Here is a 22,688-nt window from a genome sequence, read left to right as displayed (position 1 = left end):
ATAAAGATGGACACAGTTTTTGTTTTATCCAGCTGTATTTACTCAGTGCAGCTTAGAACATCCAAGTGAAAGATATAACACCAACATGTCAGAAAAAAAAACTGAATCACTGAGTTGGAAAAAGGATCACCCCCTTGTGTCAGTATTTTGATGAACCACCTTTTGGTCTGGGCTCTGACTAGGCCATGCAAGGACATTCACCTTTTTCTCCTTCAACCACTGTGTGGTCAGTTTTGCTGTGTGCTTTGGGTCATTGTCATCTTGGAAGGTAAACCTACTTCTCATTCTGGCAGAGGGCAGCAGATTTTCCTCAAGAATCTGACGATATTTTGCCCCATCCATTTTTCCTTCTATCTTGACAAGTGCTCCGGTCCCTGCTGCAGAGAAACTCCCCATAATAGGATATTACCACCTCCATGCTTTACTGTAGGAATGCTGTTATTTGGATGGTCAGCTGTATTGGATTTCTGCCAAGCATATTGTTTGGTGTTGAGGCCAAATAATTAAATTTTAGTCTCATCTGCCTCAGAATCCTCAAGGTGTGTTTTAGCAAAGCTCAGTGGTAACTGCATGTGGCCTTTCTTGAGTGTTTTTTTCTTGCAACCCTCTCAAACAAGTCACATTTATGGAGATTTGTGATATTGTTGTAACATGCAAACAATGACCACTCTTTGTCATAAATTCCTGCAGCTGTTTCATAGTTGCTGTATGTCTCTTGGTAGCCTCTCTGACCAGTTTCCACCTGGCTCTTTCATCCAGTTTGGAGCGACGTCCTGATCCAGGGAGGGTGTCACGAATCCGGTCAACGAACTTTCCTATTCATTGACTCTCGCACTACACACTGTTTCTGTGTTGTACCAAATACCTTCCACTTCTTAATAGCGGACTTCACTGTGCTTCTAGGTATTGATAAAGCCTTTGAACATTTTCGAATCTATCTCGATTTGTGCCTGTCCACAACTTTTCCGCTGAGATCTTTTGACAGTGTCTTGCCACCCATAGTTGATTGTTTGCTTCAGTTGCACTACTAAGGACTGAAATGCTACAGGAAGCTCTTTTCATGCTGAGCTAATCAAAATGACCACAGCTGATCACAGTTGAAAGTCAAACGGCTTTGTGTGCCATTGAGAAGGTGATTAGCTACACCAGATTGAGTTTACAAGTCATTCTTTTTCCAACTCAGTGATTCTGGTGAACTTCTCAGTGATCATTTTTTTATGACATGTTGGTGTTATAGTAAATTCAGCTGGATAAAACAAAAACTGTGTCCATCTTCATTTCAGGCTGAAAAGCAACAAAATGTGATGATTTTAAAGGGGGGTGATTCTTTTCTATACCCACTATATGCCAGACTTCTCCAATCATTTAGTTCACCTTTCACTCCAGAAATTTCCATATCCAATCAACAACCGATGTATAGAACCAAGTACTCACTTACCCTACATTTTTTTTCTTATTCGAAAATCCATTATACTTGGATGTTTGTCACAATATGGAAGAAAATATCTTTTTTTTTTACTTCTGTTTTATTATTTTTTATTAATCCCCATATACACAGATTCCTGTTATTTCCATAGTATTTTTCATTCTGTACAATCTGAAATCAAATCCTGCTGTCTATTGTAAACACGCTGTGGGTGTCATTGATACTTTCACATCCCACTATAAGCTTTTAACTGGATCTGTATTTTTACAACCCCAATGACCTGAATGAATTCCTCTTTTACTAAAGCAAATGTTACACACTGTAATAGACAAGCAAAGCGCTGAACTAGCTTTTTTCATCTAATCACATTTCAAAATGTTGAATTGCAGCATTGTTAATAATTAATCACTTGTTTTGTATTTTACCTTTAAGTGACTTTTGAATAAATGTATCTGCTAAATCAGGGTTCCTCAAATCTTGCCCTGGAGGGCCAATGCGCTGCAGAGTTTAGCTCCAACCCTGATCAAACTCACCTACCTGTGATTTTCTAATGATCCTGAAGACATTGATTAGCTTGCTCAGGTGTGTTTGATTAGGGTTAGAGCTAAACTCTGCAGGAAAGTGGATCTCGTGGGCCAGATTTGAGGATCCCTGTGCTAAATGAATACATTGTTCCCTATATTATACTCTCATTGTTACTTATATTATACTCTCAAAATCCAAGTCCACAAAAAATGAACAAAAAAGCTCATGTCCCCTTATTTAACAGTTTATTTTTTCTTTGTTTAAAAAAGTTGTTATTAACCAGAGATATATATATGGGGAAAAGTGAGAATTGATTTGTTTCTCACAAGACAAGTGTGTGACAAGATCCCTAGCAGCTACCATCCCACATTGGTGGGGCTTCCATTGGTAGAGTCTGGGAGGAAGAAGAAGTCTGGGAGACATGCAAATTCCCTCATCCAGCAGGTGCATTCACATATCAACCAGTGCATTATTTACCAACACTTTTCCTGTTGTTGTACAGAGCAAGGGCCACTGGAGCATGTAAGATGGCCTCCTGGGAGAATAGGACATTATAGGAATATCGTATAGCACAACTGGGAAGACACATGAATATGGGCCATATTTTAGGCAAATTGCCTTTATTGTTTGTATAATTTATCTGATTATCATGTTAATATGTGGTAAGTTCCAATCAACCTGATCGCCTCTTTTGAATAACATTATTAGCCTCCAAATTACTAGATAAATTCATAACAATTCTCTCTTTCACAACAGCTCTCACTTTCTCTAATATGTTTGAAAATTTTTATTTAATTCCAGTGTTTTATTCATTTATTGGCTTATATTTTGTCACTGCATAAACAAAACTTCATACTAAATGATGGATTTACAAAATAAACTAACTGACACAGGGGCAAACATGTACACAGACAAATCATCATCCGAAAACCTCCAGAGAAGTTTGCCGCGTTTTCTGACATCTCATGAGGAAGACCAGCTTTCATCTGTTTCATTAGAGCTCTGAAAGCGTTGCCATGACAACTTATTCCCAAGACATACTCTGTAAAAAGCAGCATCTTACCTGCCAAGGACATGAAAATATCAGGTGCTTTGGAAACCAGCACAAACATCTGCCAGATGACAACAGGATAACAACTCTTTGTCTTTGTCTCTCAAGCTCATGCTCCCACACACATGCAGGAACAATAAACAAAGATTGTCTGAGGCATGTCCATTCTGTGTTAGGTAAATCCTGCAGTTCATTCAGATGTATGACTCATTTTTTTATTATTAATTCAGATGCGCTGAATAGCTGATTCAATTATCACTGAAAATGCCATAAGGCTGACTGATTCAGAGCTCTTCACAAACACTTCACCACATTATTAATCAATATACAGGTCATGTCAGGAAATGAAATGACATTAATAATAAGCAAATAATTAATATCCAATTAAATATTATTATGTGCCACATTATTACAAATATTTTGGTGTGTGTTTTCATCATCCAAATGAAATGACCTTTGTTGCAAATTTGACAAAACGTCAAAGCGTGTCATCTTTAAATAGCAAATAAATTAATATTTTGTGAATATTTTTTACAATTATAATACAAATAATCTACAAACAAGTGGTACTGTATGGTCATGTGTGTTTCTTGTAGTAAAAGATGTGTACTTCCGTAATGGCACACTTGAACACTTGCCTCTGGCTTTGAGAAGTTCAATGTTGTCTAATCACACACTCACAGAAAAAGTGCATTTGATTAATTGATTCCTGACATAAATCCACTCTACTTCTAACTTTACATCGACATGTCTTGACTCGTTTATCAGTGTTCAGTAGCCTATAGGGTGCAATATAAAACAAACAGGGAAATCTCACAATTGTCCAAACCAGACTGGCCTTGTAATTGACATAGAATAGATAATGCATACAGTCCTCTTGACCACATTTGGCTGACTTTTTTTTATTTTTATCTAAAGCAACTAACATTGCATTGGTAGACATACATTTGATCAGTTCTGGCATTCCCTGGGAATTGAAACCATGACCTTGGCATTGCCAGAGCCCCGCTCTACTGTTTGATCTACAGTATTCAGCAATTACTGTACACATTACAACAGCTAATGCCCACTGAAAAAGTCTCAGGACCAAAAAATGCTTAACACATCTAGCATCTCAAGTGCAGTCACTCAGACCTCCTGAGAAAAATACATTTTTTATCTGCCTTGTGTGTCTTATCTCAAAGCAGCATGGGCACATAGATAAAGAAAAGCCTTTGCCTCGTGATGTATTCTCTTTAATGTTCTCACGGAGTGATTAATTTGTGCACGAGCATGCCTGCGGCAGGGAAGGGAGCTCACAGCGCGTGGCACAGCAGTATGGCAGTCAGAGGAGCTGTCGATCAATGCTACATGCAAGATGCCTGGAATGACTGCACATGTTTTCCCCAGGGTGACCCAATTTAGTTGCTTCAGTTTGATATATCGCTAATAATGCTACAGGAAATGCAAGATTTATAATCTTATCAAACACGCGGTCAAATATATAGACAACCAGTTTCTTCTTGTTTGGCTCAATAGCAACTGTACATTGAGATCAGCTTTCAAAAATATTGCATGGGTCAAATAAGGATGTTGAAAATTATAAAAAGGAGAGATCCTTTAAAAACGATATAAAAACACATAGACCAAGTTATCTGTATAAGCTTTCTAAACATGTTTCATGCATTTAAAAAAAATGTAGCTTAAAAATATAGTTTATATCATTTCTGATTAAAAATGTTTAATTAATGTCAAGTGGTGTAAGCATCAATTGCAACTTTGCTTGCATCTTAAATACATGAGTATACAACTATTATTATAAAAAAAGAAGAAAAAATAAATAAATAAATAAAATAAAATATATATATAATTTTTGAGTCATAGAATAGATTTTCTCAGGGTTAAGTCATTGACCTGGGGTGAAAAAAAACTTAAGTATCTCAGCAGTTTGCTTGTTTGTTTGTGGGTTTTATTTTATTATCACATGACAAAACGGCTCCTTCCATGTTGGTTAAGCTATAGTGACTTGGATGTGGCAGACAAAAGTTTTTCCAAGGTTATATGGTTTACTGTTCATTTTTGAAAGAAAAGATCATGCCAAACTATTTAGGCAAAATATATTTTCAAAGAATCTCAGCCTTTTAATACCGCATTTTCTTTTGTCTTGACAGTTGTTCATTATAAAAGATATGTACAGATAATTTTTATTTTATAATAAATTGTTTTTATATTTTTTGTATTAATTGTATTTTTAATAAATATTTTTTTGAGTAGCTCAATTGGACTTTAGTATTGGCAGGCTATTCTAATTCAAAGCAACACGTGTTTGGATATATTACAAGCAGTGAACAGCGGGGTTGCCACTTTGAAACTTGTTCATCACTCACCCTTGCATATTTAGAGGAATATGGATCTTCAAAGAGCGCCCAAACACGACGCTGCCAACGTTGCCACAACCCTGCACCTTTTGCGTCAGGTGAGTCGCCGAGGGCCAGGCGTTTAGTCATCTCAAGTTCCTCGTCTCCATCCCCTGGATCACCCAAAACTTCTGTGTCCATATCATCGTTGCCCATTTCAGCTGGCCCTCCGCCGAAACTGTCCAGTGCCTCTTCGGCCTCCCGGTGCTGCCGGTATGTCATCCAGCAGCAGGGCTCCACATCTGTCTCGTCGATGCCCCAGAAGGCCAGCTCTTCCTCATAAAGAGGGCCACAAACATCAGCGGGGCAATGCAACTTGCCAGTCCTATAATAATTGAGAATGTGTGCAAAAACTCCGGGGTGGCGATCAAAGAAAAACTCGTCGATCTGGGCGTCATAGTCAAAGTGACTGTGGGCATCGGGCTCGGCGAGCCAGGCTAAACGAGTGCCGGGGAGAGTGCGCAGCGTGCTGCGGTAGGTCTGGTGTCGAATCCCTCCCACGTTAATCACAACACGGTCTTTCTCGTCGCCCTGGCCCATCTCGTCGCTTAGGCATGTCTCGAGCCCGGGCCAGGCATTACAACGCTGAAAGACCCGGAGGATACATGTGCGCAATTGTTAGGCAACGGAAAAAAGAGAGTGAACTGAATAAACGCAGAAAAACAGGTGCGCAAAGGCAGCTCAACTGCAGGAAACCGCTGCATGAGCGTTTGATGTTCTTGTCAGGTGAATATGGGATTTCCTCAAGATGCCAAGAGAAAATAAGAAAGTGCAGACGTTAAACGAATGCAGAGGTTGTCATGAATTTACGCTCCGCACCATGAGGTCCAGAGAGGGTGCGAGGCTGATGGCTTGTGGTGCACCGCTGGTGGCAGATGTGTGTGTGGTACTGAACGGACAGCTCCCTCCTCTCTCCAAAACGAGACACATGCACTCCCCTTATTCCCAGTAGACGCCTCCTCAAATCCGAAAAAGTGGAGGGATCGAGGTTCACTGGAACGGTCACATTTTACGCGTTTTTTTCGATGTAGCATCAGTCGTTTTCTTCAAAGCATGTCCAGATGCCCATTATCGCACGCAGTTTGTTGACAAACACGACAGACATCACATCTAGAAAATGCTTTGCCACTGGATATACAGCTATACTCATACAGGAGACGTCAGCTTTGAAGTGGGAGAGGACCGGTCCTTTTAAAAAATCTTCTTTTGTCTCCACAATGTCCAGTTTGGCGACGTCCCCCGGTGTTTGTTCGGAAGTGATTGATCGTATCCTCTTTATTTCCACCAAATGAATAGTTTCAGTTTCGCTGTCTCTGTCGACCAGTGTGGAGCGAGGTTCGTCATTCCTGCGGAGAGACAACATGAGCCTCCTCTAGAGCCAACCGACGCGCATGCGCAATTGCTGAGTGGATGAGTCGATGCGTGCAGATCAGATATTGGGATGGTTTCAGACAGCGAAAAGCTCTATTCAGAAATACGTGCAGTATTACTGGTAAGACAAAGGCTGAAAAAGCGCTGCGCCATGTATGCTTTCCCTCAATATGCAGTTTCTGCAGGACTGCATGAGCGCATATGCACTCAATAGCCTATATAAAAGATAGCCTATTTGCTTTAATGAAAGGCCAGTGAATAAATAATAATATTAGGTGTAAGACACGGTCAGAAATCAGGGTTTGTGGTGGGGAAAAACGAACATACCAGATATATTTAAATTTTGGGACAAATAAAGCAATATATATATATATATATATATATATATATATATATATCAGCAATTATATCAAAACGTACTGTGATGTGTGACAATGACTGGCAAATTATTTAAAAAATATTTCCAGCAGTGCATTTATTTTGTTATTTATTTGCAGACAGACTGTGCTTGAAGTTCATTTGATTTTGGTAACAACTGTTGCAGATTGAAATTATGTTTAATTAAAGTATTTGACATAAGTTGTATGAAAATGCCCTTGTATAAGTAAAAAAAGACTCTAAAATAAATTCTTAAAAACTTAACATTAGCGTGAATCTATATATTTATGTATAAATATGCAGAATGCAGTCTATCAATTGGGAGCTAACCATTAATTACCAGGCCTTGCAATCTTTGGAAAGCATCAAAATAACTTGAAATCATGAAAAAAATTTTAAAGTGCAGATGTCACTACTGATAATTATGTAATCAATCATTTGATCTAACTTATTAGGAAATCACATTATTGTGATAGTGATATAGTGATATAGTGACCAGGCCTGTTTTCAGTTCACGTTTTGCTGTTTTTTCTTCTAATCGTCATTCTTGTCAATTTAAAGGCAGATTACAGTATGTGCTTTGTCTCAGAAAACACATAATGGGATTTATCCCAAATTATCCTGTTCTGCTGAGGAGTAAAAGCAATTAGGCTTCAAAGGAAAGATAATGTCCACTCACACTGGTGAGTTGTTGATATATGGTCCCATGGGCATCACCTCCACTGTCAGAAACCCATTAACTCATACAGGGTAGGGATTATCATTGACAGGCAAAATGTTCAACAACCTCAACATTCATATACTGCTTGTAATATCAATTGAATTAATATCACAAACCTTCGTTTTGATATCATAACCTTTATTATTATGTCATAATAAAAAAGGAATGAAGTACGATTTCAGCGTTGGATCAAGTAGGATGTCAAAATGAAAAGAGCTCTGAAATTATATAATAGATGAATTTATTATATAAAAATAATTATATGAACATACTATAATATAACTATTCATAATAAACGCAATATTTAGTACCCTTCCTACTGGTCACTATGTTAACTGATGCTATATCGAGAATATTAGTGACATCTAGCGGCAGAAAGTCGTTTGACAGCGCAGTAAGTTACACAGTTGCCAAATTTCATGATGATGATACAAGATGCATTAATTACTTTATTAATATTTTACATGTAAATAGTCTCCACGTGTTGCAGATTGAAATTATGTTTAATTAAAGTATTTGACATAAGTTGTATGAAAATGCCCTTGTATAAGTAAAAAAAGACTCTAAAATAAATTCTTAAAAACCTAACATTAGCGTGAATCTATATATTTATGTATAAATATGCAGAATGCAGTCTATCAATTGGGAGCTAACCATTAATTACCAGGCCTTGCAATCTTTGGAAAGTATCAAAATAACTTGAAATCATGAAACATTTTTTAAAGTGCAGATGTCACTACTGATAATTATGTAATCAGTCATTTGATCTAACTTATTAGGAAATCACATTATTGTGATAGTGATATAGTGATATAGTGACCAGGCCTGTTTTCAGTTCACGTTTTGCTGTTTTTTCTTCTAATCGTCATTCTTGTCAATTTAAAGGCAGATTACAGTATGTGCTTCGTCTCAGAAAGCACATAATGGGATTTATCCCAAATTATCCTGTTCTGCTGAGGAGTAAAAGCAATTAGGCTTCAAAGGAAAGATAATGTCCACTCACACTGGTGAGTTGTTGATATATGGTCCCATGGGCATCACCTCCACTGTCAGAAACCCATTAACTCATACAGGGTAGGGATTATCATTGACAGGCAAAATGTTCAACAACCTCAACATTCATATACTGCTTGTAATATCAATTGAATTAATATCACAAACCTTCGTTTTGATATCATAACCTTTATTATTATGTCATAATAAAAAAGGAATGAAGTACGATTTCAGCGTTGGATCAAGTAGGATGTCAAAATGAAAAGAGCTCTGAAATTATATAATAGATGAATTTATTATATAAAAATAATTATATGAACATACTATAATATAACTATTCATAATAAACGCAATATTTAGTAACCTTCCTACTGGTCACTATGTTAACTGATGCTATATCGAAAATATTAGTGACATCTAGCGGCAGAAAGTCGTTTGACAGCGCAGTAAGTTACACAGTTGCCAAATTTCATGATGATAAAAGATGCATTAATTACTTTATTAATATTTTACATGTAAATAGTCTCCACAAAATGTTCTTTTATATGCGTAAAACATTGCTTCTTGCTGGAGATATTTACAATTAACTGTGGCACTTTGTATATTATCAATATATATATACTATTAATGGCATTGTTAAGAGAGTTAGTGTTACTTATTTCACGTGAGAAAATAAAACAGTTTGTCTTGCTCCTTACGAAAAGGTACAGCGCTCCCAGCTTTACTTTTTCTGTTTAAAATCTCTGAAGCTCTGTTTCCTTCACAGCCACAAGGTAGAGACATACACTAATTCTGCATGAATAAAAGGCAAGTAAACATGGCTATTAAAGGCTCATTTTTACCCTTTCCATTGTTTATATTTTCAATCCCACCTGCAACACAGGACATCGATATAGCCTAGTTATTTTTTAACGACCCAATACGAATTTATAAGCGGTGTCAGAGGATGAGAGAGAGTTCTTTTGAGCTGTATTGTAAATAATGAGACAGATCAAAATATATAGCCTATGTGTGAGTTAGGCAGCTAATTTATTTTTGAACGAGTATGTAATCTTAATTAATTAGCTTTGTACGGTCTCTATGCTGTTATTCGGCCGTGTTTAGGAGTACTCTCTAAGGGGAGGAAACTGGGTGTTGCCCGATTTTTTTTTCAAGTCGACTGAATCCAAGCAGCAGCAGCAGCAGCAGCACAGACACAGACGGAGATTGGAGTTCAGTCTGCGCGAGCGCTGCATAACGGCTGCTTCATCGAGACACTTCTTTAACCGGGTTTAAAAACATCCTCCAGAAACCGACACCATGAGCGTGGAAGGCTGCACGAAATGCATCAAATACTTGCTTTTCTTCTTCAATTTCATCTTCTGGGTAAGTGGGCATTCATTTTGTGCGATGGTCCTGCGTGTGGCCTGAGAACCCGCCATTGGTTTTCTGTACTAAGAAGATTGTTTAGCCTTGATGTTTTCAGCCGTTATGAACAGGAATTGAACCTGCGCCGCTGAGGACTGAAACGAAGATGGCCCTGTAACTTCTGTTATGACTAATTGACGGCAGATGAAATTGTTTTAAATATAGACGTTTTCTGTGGAAGATACTATTATAGAATCGCTGAGACAAAACGATAAAAACGGCGCCCAGCTTTTTTCGACCTCACTGCGAAAATAACGGACGAGGGGCGAGGAGGATTTCATTACAGCTCCCGTCTATTAATACTCCCCACAAAGGCTAGTCTCATGTTTATTACACCCGTCAAACTTACTATTTTCTTTTCCTTATGTTTTTAATTTCACAAAACTTCGCTACTACTAATGCTTTAGCATTTCACACTCGGCGACACAATGAAGTAACAAAATAGCGCAGTAATAAAATTTGCGTTGTCTGGTCCCTCCCACTCGCTGTAGTTTGGAATAGAACCTGGAAAAGTGAATGGCAACTTGGCAATACAATATTGCACCCAGCCAAACCCTGTTGAGAGTTTTATTTCATCATGCCAGTCATACTAGTCACGTTCCTTCTTTAATTTCAAAGTGGGTTTTCTGGCTCATTTCCTTTTAGGCATTTAAGGTTACTCTTACTAAACAGTCTATCTAGATATCAATCATGATGGATTTCTTTAGAAGTGTACAATGCTCCAGTTTATATCTTATCTACAGCACTTTCTAAATGGTTAGTCAAGCATTTACAGTGTCTTCTCAAAATCTGGTTGATTAATCAGGTCTCAATTTTCATTTGACAAATTAGTCTCTTTGTAGGTGATTTCTATACCAAAGAAATAAAACGAGCATTGTGTAACTGCATTGATAATTATGTATGAAAGTATCACAGGATGATTGCTAAATGATAAGTGCTTAAACTAAACTTTTCTTCCCAGAAAGTGCATCATGAGCAATATAGTTGCAGTGTTTAAGCCCGTTCACACCAAGAATGATAACTATCGGCGTGTCCGAAATCGTGTAGGCTAGAATTTACTTCACAGCCGTTAAAAAAGTATGTTCTATATAGCATGAATATGGGTAGTATGAATGAAATTTGGACGTACTATATCCGCCATGTTGTTACTGTCACATGACCAATCCCAAAGACTATGCTGCGTCCCAATTCGCCTACATATACTATGCCCTAAAAGTATGGACTCATTTTGTGAAGAAAAAGTACATACTTTTGAGTATGTAGCAGAATAGTAGGCAAGCTTTGGGACATAGGCCTATGGACGCTGTGTTGCTTAGTTACGTGCATCCTGTCACCATTTAAACTGCCCTGTCAATCATCTTGTCAAAGTTAACATTATCCATATTTCGTTTAATTTAATTTCCTACCGAATTGGAGAGAAATGAAGTGGCACGTTGATCTGCCAGTCGCGGGTCTATTAATTTATTATATAAAAATAATTATATGAACATACTATAATATAACTATTCATAATAAACGCAATATTTAGTAACCTTCCTACTGGTCACTATGTTAACTGATGCTATATCGAAAATATTAGTGACATCTAGCGGCAGAAAGTCGTTTGACAGCGCAGTAAGTTACACAGTTGCCAAATTTCATGATGATAAAAGATGCATTAATTACTTTATTAATATTTTACATGTAAATAGTCTCCACAAAATGTTCTTTTATATGCGTAAAACATTGCTTCTTGCTGGAGATATTTACAATTAACTGTGGCACTTTGTATATTATCAATATATATATACTATTAATGGCATTGTTAAGAGAGTTAGTGTTACTTATTTCACGTGAGAAAATAAAACAGTTTGTCTTGCTCCTTACGAAAAGGTACAGCGCTCCCAGCTTTACTTTTTCTGTTTAAAATCTCTGAAGCTCTGTTTCCTTCACAGCCACAAGGTAGAGACATACACTAATTAGAAAAAGTACATACTTTTGAGTATGTAGCAGAATAGTAGGCAAGCTTTGGGACATAGGCCTATGGACGCTGTGTTGCTTAGTTACGTGCATCCTGTCACCATTTAAACTGCCCTGTCAATCATCTTGTCAAAGTTAACATTATCCATATTTCGTTTAATTTAATTTCCTACCGAATTGGAGAGAAATGAAGTGGCACGTTGATCTGCCAGTCGCGGGTCTATCATGCCGATAACTCTGCTCATATGTTTACATAATGATGCATTTAAAGTTAATGACCAAACGTATCTTTATGAAAGTTCATAGTGTTGCTGCAGATTAAATCTAACATGGACACATTAAATAAATATTTTTTCAACAGGTTAGATATTGATTATTTATTACTCAAACCCCTCAAAGTACTCAAAGTTTGCGATTTCAGACGCAGCTTATGTCCATAAAGTTTTAATAATTGTTCTAATTCTATAAGATTTGCTAAGTCCACTCCACAGCTTTAACAGTAACAACACAGTGGAACAATATCGCTGGAATAACTTTCATAATGTTTTTTCCCCACCCAATATTAAAGTCCTAGAGCATTTAAAGCAGCAGACAACATAAATTAAGCTTTAGCGTTAGTTCTGGCAGGTCACGTGAGTCAAGCTTGCATCAGCTGATTCTCAGCTGATCACATCTACCTATAGGAATACGACACCTATCGCGGCATTCCTATATAAGCTGTATTCAGTATTATTCAGCAGCTTTTTAGCTTGCTTCGGAGCAAATTACCCTCCTCCATCCCCAGCTCCACCTTTCGCCACAGTCAGGACTTAGCTTTCTGATATTCCTTGCTAATCAGACTCCTTTATCTTGAATAAAGTGTTACACTTAAATATCATTGAGTACATTAATGATATCTGCATTGTTCTGTTCTGTTAACCCTAGGGGGGTTATTATTGCTGCTCTCCCTGCTCATTCATGACAGGCTGCATGGATGGGCAGGGAGGTTTTTTGCCCAGAACAGAACCATACCGCCAAACCAAACTTTATGCTAAGTATCTATCATTCTGACGATAGTGGTCCTGACAGAACTGAAGCTCACGCTCATAATAATCAAAACCACAGCTATAACGATAACGGCACAGAGGATCGAAATTGTTCCAATCACTTTCAGAACTATTTTTCCCAGCTGATAAATGATAAAAAACATTGACAGCCATGAGTCCACCTGCCTTTAAAGAGCTTGAGCATTTAAAGCAGTGGACAACCTATCAACAGTGTGCATTAGAATAAACAGATTGTCCCTTGGTGTGTATGCAAATACAGTTATCTTTGTACTTATTGTTCACGATGTGAACGGCCAATATATGAACCTTGTGATGAAACAAGAAACCAACTTCAACATAAAGCAGAGGCATATTTTCCCGCTGGCTAATGGGTTTAACACCCATGCTGATTTCTCTACAGGCCCAACAGGTGGTGAAACCCCTTATGTGTGAATGAACATGGCAAAACAGCACGATGGCTTCCTACCTTGAGGAATTTTGCTTTGAGAACTGACCCAAAGAGATGGTGGTGGAAAAATACCTATAAAGAGGGTGTTAGATCTAAGAGTCAATTGCCAAGCCCATATGATGAGTTTGACAGTACATTGTGGTTAATGGAGAATGGGTGTGGGGTTTCTACTTCTGAGCCTCATGCATTGACATGCCAAGTATTCTACAACCACCTCACACTGGGTCATGGGTCAAAAATAGAAGCCGCACCTGACTGCTGGCAACAGAAGGGAGAAGTATGAGAAGGGGGCTCTGATTTTAAGACCCTTACACAGGCTGATAACTGTGTGTGTGAGATAAGGATAAGTGTGTGTGGGAGGGCGGATGCTAATTTCGCAACATTCGCAATATTAAGCAACATGGTGCAAAATATTTTTCGTATACTCTATCCATGGCAATTTCCTCAGAAATTCTGTGTCGTGTATTTACATTTTAAAACAGTAATTGAATTTATCTTTTAATTAATGAAAATTTAATAAATTTTATTTTTGGAAAATAAAGAGGATTTAATATTACAATTAAAACATTGAAGCAATATTGTATGATTATAACTTAAAAATAAGGTTTTAATAATTTTAGTAGTAGTAGTAGCCTATTACAAACATTCTACTGAACAATAGTAATATACTTCTGCCACAATGTCTTCAAATTAAACCAAACTTTTATTTTGACAGGTTGCCATGAATACCTTTACATTCCAGCGTTTATATGATATGAGGATAGTTTTACTCAAATGAAACGGTCAAATGCTCAAATGGAGAAAATAAAATTAACTTGACCTTCAAGGGGGGTGGGGGGATGGACTTGCTGTTGCTGGTAATACAGTACATACTTGCAAATTTCAGCAATCAGCCTCATGCATTTGAGGAAGTGTCTGTTGTTCTGAAATAATTGCCTACTCATTACTTCTAATTAGGCTATTATTATAATTCAGAATAATTATATTTGTGTATGTGCACAAACCTTGTTACTGTCTTCTATTATTCTTTCCCTCAGGGTCACACTTCCTTCCCTATCAGGAAGGTAATTCTCAAAATATTGATGTTTTGCTCTGCAGAAATCCAGTGAAACACTTGGGTAAAATAAAATAAAAAAAACACTGTTGACCAGACTGCAGATCATTAAAGCATGAGATCTTGATCACTGACATGTAATTAGTTTAAAAAAAAATCTTATGTTCTTGTGTTCCCTGAAAACATGTGCTACAGCTGATAGACTTCGGTTTTATCATGTAATCAAGTTTAAACCAGTAAATCCCCTTTTTTGTGCATGTTTGTGGTGATAATGATCATCTTAGTGGGTAACTCAAACACTAGAGCAACACCAAAGCCACGGGTTTGATTCTCAGCGAGTTAAAATGTACATCCTAATTGTAAAGTAAGTCACTTTGGAAAAATGTCTTCCAAAAGCATAAATGTAAATGTATATCTGCACGCTGACTACTTCCCTTCCCTTACTACTCTTTTGGTATTGTCTTGAGTCAGTCACTTCCTAGTTGTGTTGTCAATCACACTCTGTAGTTTCTGCTTTTAATGACATTAGATTTTGTGTAATAATATGAAACGTTACATACTTTTTCTAAGTGAGTGTGCCGTTCATAATTAAATAGTTAAATTAATTAAATAGTTGAGTACAAAAAGCAAAAGTGTTTATCTTAAAGTCTTAAAGTGACCATAAAATAAAAATTGACATTTTTAATGGAATGCAGTGTATTATAAATAATTTATCTGTGCACATCTGTTATAATTTTTTTTCTCAGAAAAATCATGTGCCCTCTTAATTTTAGTCAAAAACATTAATGTGCCCGTCTTCTCGCAACAACATTATGTACATTGCCATGAGGTCTGGGCAGTAAGGTTGTCCAATCATTTCACTCCAAGAACCTGTCACTCACATGAAATAATTTAAGTAGTTAGCAAACTATCCAATCATTTCCCAGTTGATAAAATCAAATCCCATCCATTTTTTTTCTCGTTCGAGAAGCAGTTTCACTTAGATAAAAGTCACAATAGAAAATAAAAGATCGCAATTGCAGTTTCTTGCCAATTTAGGATTAGCTATTTGCACTCTGCTGAAGTGTTTTTTTAGCTTGCTGTTCATACAACAGTTTTAACCTGTATTCTTTAATCACCAAGCATTTTGTGATTGTCAGTACTGCAATGATTGATTAGTCACTGTCCATGCCTTTTCTGTATAAATAGGCCATTTATTGTTTTTAAAATTCATAATAAAATGACACAAAAAAAAGTTGTAATTCAACCAGTAAAAGTTTTTATGAGCATACTCAGCTTTTATTTAAAAGCATTATAGCATGGATTTCCATATTATTGCCTGTAATAGCTTGTAATAGGGCCAAATATCCTGTATGACAAATAGATTATTATTAAATTAATCCTTGTGTTTGGCTCTGCAAAATAAATTGCATTTCCTGCTTTTTCCTACATAAATTCAGTTAAAGTATGGAAACTGAGAAGGGAGAATGCCCCCAGATCGCCCCACAAAATTATGGCTTATACTCCCCCTGACACCTCTGGTCAACTGGAAACTCTGGTGTTTAGGGGAATCTGTTTACTCAGATATTCCCGAACTCATTATGAGTGAATGTATGTAATGTGGAATCCACTGAGGACAGGTTGCTTGAAGTGACAGAGCTTCTCCAAGAACCATCATTTCGAAACCTCTCCCTTTGGCTGGCCCTCTGTGTACTCAGTTGCTAAGCAGCAGGCTGCCTGAGCTCTGGAATGGGTCTATCTGGCCTTTGGAGAGAGTGAGAAAGACAGAAAGAGAAATGGAAGGAACTCTTTCTCTCACTCTTTTACCCTCTGTGGAAAAGGGTTTTCTCCCCTGTGTTTAGCTGGAGAGAAAGTTCCTTTTTCAGAAATTGTTTATGGATAAACAGCCTCACACAATATCCAGCATGCTAAGTTGGAGGTGAAAGTAAGATGGAGTTTTTCGTATAATTATTATTTTGTCATACTTTTGTATGTATTTGTCCATTCAAATAATAGTTTTCATTTCAGTACTGATAACTAGGGATGGGTACCGAAACTCGATATTAAATGGGCCCCAGGGCTAAATTATGAAAGACCGGAGTATCGCTAAGCTCTGATGTTAATAATTCTGCCGTCGGTCCTGGAGAAATTATGAAAACACACATACATTTGTTATTGCTATATAGACATTATCTTGGAAATTCAATTTCACCAGAGTCGCCAGCTGTTTTTATATGTAATAATATTCAGATATTTGTCTATGCTGCATTTTTGCTATTTGCAATTCAGAAGTGAGATAACGCTCATGCGGAGGAGCTACAGCGCTCACAACATGAAAGCCCTGTTTAATTATGATAGAGGAGAGAACTAAACATTCAAACGTCTGCTTAGACTTAAGGCCTGCGGCTGTGATATTAAGCTAATTTAATTTTTTATTTAGATTTTGGCTTCTAAGGATTATAAAAAAGACGATATGAGGTAAAACTATTAAAAACTAGCCGCGTTTCGTCTAGCGCAAATTCCTTCCCTTAACTGCGGTGCGCATTCGTTCCTCCCTAAAAAGCCAAACGTAACGTCAGAATCAGCACAATCGGTGATTGTTGTAAAATGCCGTCTTTACTGTTGCTAAATTGCGGGCCATATTTGATAATAAAACGTTGAAAGCACAATAATCTGCAGACAGTTTCCCAGACTGAATTGTGTGCGTGCGCTCCAGTACGGACCGCAACTAGACAAGCAAATTACACTTTGGGCTTTGGGTGCACGTCCAAGCGATCAAATACTCACAAAATATGTCAAAATGGCCAGCTTGGAGAGTGTTCACTTAAACAGAGTTTATGTCTTAAGTGGACGTGTCATGAAGAGTTGGGAGAAAATCCGATGTGTGTCAATATATATTGTCTTAAAGTGACAGCAGTGACTGGCGCTTGGGCCATCAAAGTTAATCAAACAACAAAATGCAAAGAGAAAATCACTCACAGCTCTCAATCTGAATAACGTTAGCTTTAATAAGCATTGATCTATCAATTCATACAGTGAGAACTATGCAGTTCATTTACAATTGATTACTTTATTAGGTTTCTTTTGTAGGCTATATTACTTACCTGAACAGTAATGTTAGTAGACCTTCATGGAAAAATTAAAGCACTGTTTATTTAATTTGTATCTTTGTTTTATTGTATTTGTCAGTTTGTTTTACTTTATTTCTTTGTACATGTTCTTATGTATATAAAACACTAAAATGCCTGCACACTGGTGCATTTACAAATTGATGTTCTATATTAATTTCATTAAATATTTATTTTACATTTCAGAATATAAAGCAATGTTTTATATATATATATATATATATATATACAAAAAGTACAGATAAGAATACCGTTAAAGTACCGGATCGATAAGCAGACTCTGTAAGAGTAGTAATACCGTTAAAACCTTAACGATACCCATCCCTACTGATAACAATTGTTATAAATGCTCAAAATTATCTGTCTTGATTTTGTAAAGGAGGGATGTGGTTTCTTTTTACATGAACAGGTGTGAAAGACCAATAACCATGGGAAAAACCATTTAAGACAGAAGAGAAAGTGCTCAGTGCTTCCCTTTGTGATCCTTTATGGGGAATGTAATGTGTAAGAACTGCACCAACTAATGCCTTTTAATTTGACCTGGGGTGAATAGCTGTGGCGATGCAGCTGTTCTCAGATGTAACCTACTGTAGAACTAGTGTGAGTGTTGGATTCTTGATTGAAAGGGGGAACAGAACGAGAGAATAGAAAGGAAGGAAGTACGAGTTCTTTGTTTTCACAGCCAGAGCTGAGCGTTTTGCCCATCCCAGCATTTTAATGTTCTTTGCTCTGTCTCACATTCCCGGTACTCTCCCCTGTGCGGTGTAGCCGGATCTCTTGCTTCTAACGGCACCCACCAACCAGGTTCTTTGTGGTCACTAGTGCTCTTTATCTGCGCACTGCATTTCTCCACACAGCCTACGCATTCCTGACGAGATCCAGCTGCTCTCACAGGGCCCAGCTCTTGTCTGATTTGACAGTGATTTCACTGTAAATAAAGCGGTATAAATAAAGCCAAATAACCCTGCTGCTTGTCACGCGGCCGCCCCTCCCCCACCCCAAACTTTCCCACTTCTTAGCCGCTCGTGCATACAATACCACACATTGTAGCACTACTTTAAATGGTCTTCTCAGCTGCCTACGCCCTCTTTTCTTTTCCCATCTTTCACTCCCCCTAGCTACAAGAATCTGTGAGCACCCTCTCTCGTGAATGTACCATGTGTTTATGAGCCTCACTCAGCTGAATTCTCATCACTGTGAGCCATGTGAAGACAAAAGCGAACTCAACCATACTGCTGTGGCGTACAGTGATGTTTTGATATTCTTAACCCTCGGCTCTGTGGGCCTCTAGATGGGGTCTGTAACAAGAGTCCTCTCTCCCCCACCTCACAGAATGTGTCTCTCTTTCTCTTTGTTGAATGGAAAATAAGCAGACTACAAGAAATAGACGCAAAGAGACTGACAAAATGCATCCACACACCACTTTAAGAGTCGAGATGAGGAAGAAATGTGTTGAAATATGTGAAAGCTTAAAAACTTGCTGGTTTCGTTTGTGCCATTAATAACAGTACGACCAAATGTTTTAAAGCTTTTCTTTCTCTCTGTGTTTTTTTTTTTTATAGCTGGCTGGTTGTGTAATCTTGGGGGTTTCACTCTGGCTTCGTCATGACAATAAAACAAGCAGTCTTCTGGACCTGAAGTATGAGGACACAGAAGCACCCAGCACCTTCTACATCAGTAAGAGATCAGTTTCTCGATTTCCCATTATTATCCTCTTTTCTCATTGAGCCTCATTTATTTTCCATCTCTCATTCCTCAGTCTCTCATCCCAGTCTGAAAACCTACCGCTATATGTGGTCACATAAAGTGGCATGACTTTAACAAAGTCTTGTATGAATAATTTGAATGCATTTCTTTAACCAGGATTAACTGAGTGTTCTCAGTTTTTCCTCTGGGTGGCAAACATGTTTTATAAGCAGTTCTAATTAGCAATGCACTGAAATTTTGGCAACTGAAAAAAAAAAAAGATTTTCAGTTTCGGCTAAATGGTTTTTGGGTGCTGAAATCATTGTCAAACTTCATTTAGACTATAAATGAAGTGAATAGCAATATGTAAAATTTCTTCAGCTGAAATATTGAGAGGCAGCTCGTTGCCAAAGAACTTTACTAGGACTTGTTTAATTTATCACCTAGTACCGAAATTTAATTACCGAAAATATGTTTTCAGTTTCCGTTTTTTGCATCACTAGTTCCAGTATTTTCAGTGAGTGAACAGGCACACTGCCGCTAAGAATAAACACAGTAGTGTTAAACACAGATGCTGCTCTTGCCCAGTGATTCCTATTGCATATTTTTTATTTACTTTGTTTTTAAGTGGCACAAATATCCATTTTATTACATTTATACAGTATGTGTGTTAAAGGAAATAAAATTATAAAAATAAAGAAAGAGAACTTTTGCTCAATAAATATTTAGCTCACTGGATAACTGTATTGGTGAGGAGCAGTGGACCCAGCAGTGACTCGCACCCAAATGAATTTTGTTATTTCACCCGCAAAGGAAGTCAGTTGAACCACATAACAGAATAAATGCTAATTTTAGTACTAGCTGATGGTTTTGTGTCTGTGTAGAAGGTTTAAAAGTTTTGCACTTTAGTTTCCACAACAGTATAGGTGGTTCAGTTTCTTCCTAGTGATTGATGACAAGTGATTTTCCAAATACAAACCTACAGATCAGTTGACTTCCATGGAAAACTGATTGGATGGTTCACCTGGACATTTGTGAGGTCAGAAGTTAGTGTCAAGGACTCTTACAGATGCACAAGTGGGCTGTTTCTGATGGCGACTGTTAAAAGCATTTTGTTTATTCAGGAAGGCCTTGTGCCTGTCAAGGCTCAGAGGTTAACAAGTGGGTAAACAATTCTCCCGTTCAGTCAAAGCTATTATAGGACCTTACTGAGGTGCGGATTTCAAGAGAGAAATCTCTTATCTATAGCTGAAGTGTCAACAAAAACTATTTAAAGGAATAGTTTATTCAGCTTTTTGTCATTTTTATGACTTTTTTTCTATAGGACTTTTAATGCCTTGCAAATGTAAACATTGTGCTTATTATTATTGTTATTGCAAGTTGTGCTGATTTAAATATGGCACCACCAAGGTTGGCTTGACATAGTTCAGTCATGTAGGCCATTGTTTACCAGCTATCAGCTGGTATTTTTTTGAATGCAACATTCAATGAAAAATATACAGAATAAAAATATTCTCTAATATTTTCAAATTAAAGGCACAATATGTAAGATTTTTTTATTAAAATATCCAAAAACCACTAGAACAGTTATATATTTTGCTGACTTGTGTACTTACATTATCCCAAATGTTTTGAAGAATGTTTAAATCCAGAGAAATAAGCAATTTTAACTAGTGACACGGACCGTGTCCATAGTGTCATTGTGTCGCCTGCCAATGACGTCATAACCCCTCGATTTCCGGTTTTGTTTTGTAGAAAACATGGAAACACCAAAGACGCTTTAATATGTTATGTGTTTTATTAGACAGGTGATGACCGCACAGCGTAGCATTATAACAGAACTTTCAAATGTATCTAGAATGATAAAACAGTGCTGCTTTACCCCACATACTCGCAACCGGAAGGAGCGGAAGCGGTCAACTGTGGCATAATAGAAGCTCCGCTGCTTTCGAGCCGTGTGTCACGCTCGTTCAGCGGCCTTGTTTCGCTTCGACGGCTTTCAGCCTCACCCTGCTTCTTACTACGACGTTAATAAATCATTAGCTCATCCATGAACATGATTTCTGCCGAGTCCCGTCGGATTACATCGGCTGTGGGGATGAAGACAACAACTCCCATGACTCCACACTCAGTCACGGCATCATCAAACTTCGCATTTGTTTCTTTGTTAGTTTTGAATACGCGCCCTCTATCGGCGAAAACTTACATATTGTGCCTTTAATATATATAAATATTGTTTGCCACATAAAAGTACATGTAACTTTAGAGCATATCGTAAATGAGGCACTGATGAGGAAATAGAGTGGTCAGTCGCCATTCTTATGTTTTGTTGCAATATGCATAAATACCTCTTTTAAAAACAAAAACTTTGCTTATTTCTTTAAGTACAGGTGTCTGTTTTCTCAGGCTGTAAAAAAAAAAAAACCTCCCTGTAGCTTTTTTGTGAAAACACTGTTCTCTTTCCCCTTTCCTCTCTTATCCTTTGGTCTTTAAGTACTTTGCTTGCCAGAGTTTTTCAGCTAGATCACCTTGCCTGCTTTATGGAAAACACATGGCTCACACTCATCCAAAAGTGAAACCTAGTATTTTCGACATATTTGTTAATGAGCATATAACTCATGGAAACAGGAACATCTAGTTTAAGAGCCACAATTACACAGGGTTTGTACTGTATGTTCTCCTTCTCTGTGCCCCTTTCCCAATCCCCTACCCCCATCATACACATAAACACACTCACTTTCTTTCTTCTGGAAGGCAGAATATTATCTCTGTTTTGCTCAGTTGGAGATATTTTTGCAGCTCTGTGTGCTAAAGGGAGGAATTTAATACATGTGGCCCTGCTTAGGGTTTGGAAAATGTGAAATTCCCAGTGAGTCATGTTAAGTATTTCCTGAACATTTAGGGCTGCTTGGTTACAGATGTGACTAACTGTGTGTTTATGTGCATGTACATCTTGTGTGTATAAGTGAATATAGATTATACAGTACTGCTAACACCCCTCGCTGGGTTGCTTGAAACAAAATATTTGTGTTTCATATCATTTGAAACTCATTTTGAACTACTATTAATCACAAGCTAATTGTAGTTTCTAGGAGTTTTAAACAAAGGTTTGGGAGTAGC

The 22,688-nt window shown here is 37.4% G+C and overlaps 2 protein-coding genes across 3 annotated transcripts in view; one reads left to right on the top strand and one right to left on the bottom strand.

Moving 5' to 3' along the window:
* The window catches only part of LOC107553077 (potassium voltage-gated channel subfamily C member 1-like), a 37,328-nt gene extending 30,560 nt beyond the window's left edge, over window positions 1-6,768 (bottom strand). For both annotated transcript variants that reach the window (XM_016235173.1, XM_016235172.1), the window contains exon 1: window positions 5,369-6,768. In XM_016235173.1, the coding sequence (XP_016090659.1) occupies window positions 5,369-5,938 (570 nt within the window). In that variant the 5' untranslated portion in view covers window positions 5,939-6,768. The remainder of the gene's footprint in view (window positions 1-5,368) is intronic.
* A 3,259-nt stretch (window positions 6,769-10,027) lies between these two features.
* Window positions 10,028-22,688, top strand: part of cd81a (CD81 molecule a) — a 34,789-nt gene continuing 22,128 nt past the window's right edge. Inside the window, exons 1-2 of the mRNA XM_016235174.1 lie at window positions 10,028-10,226; window positions 19,445-19,559. Of these exons, the coding sequence (XP_016090660.1) occupies window positions 10,161-10,226; window positions 19,445-19,559 (181 nt within the window). The 5' untranslated portion in view covers window positions 10,028-10,160. The remainder of the gene's footprint in view (window positions 10,227-19,444; window positions 19,560-22,688) is intronic.

Source organism: Sinocyclocheilus grahami, unplaced genomic scaffold (genome assembly GCF_001515645.1).
Source record: "Sinocyclocheilus grahami isolate Dianchi unplaced genomic scaffold, SAMN03320097.WGS_v1.1 scaffold464.1, whole genome shotgun sequence".
Taxonomy (NCBI): Eukaryota; Metazoa; Chordata; class Actinopteri; order Cypriniformes; family Cyprinidae; genus Sinocyclocheilus; species Sinocyclocheilus grahami.
The sequence above is the reverse complement of the archived record's forward strand: the minus strand, read 5'-3'. Positions and strand labels throughout refer to the sequence as shown.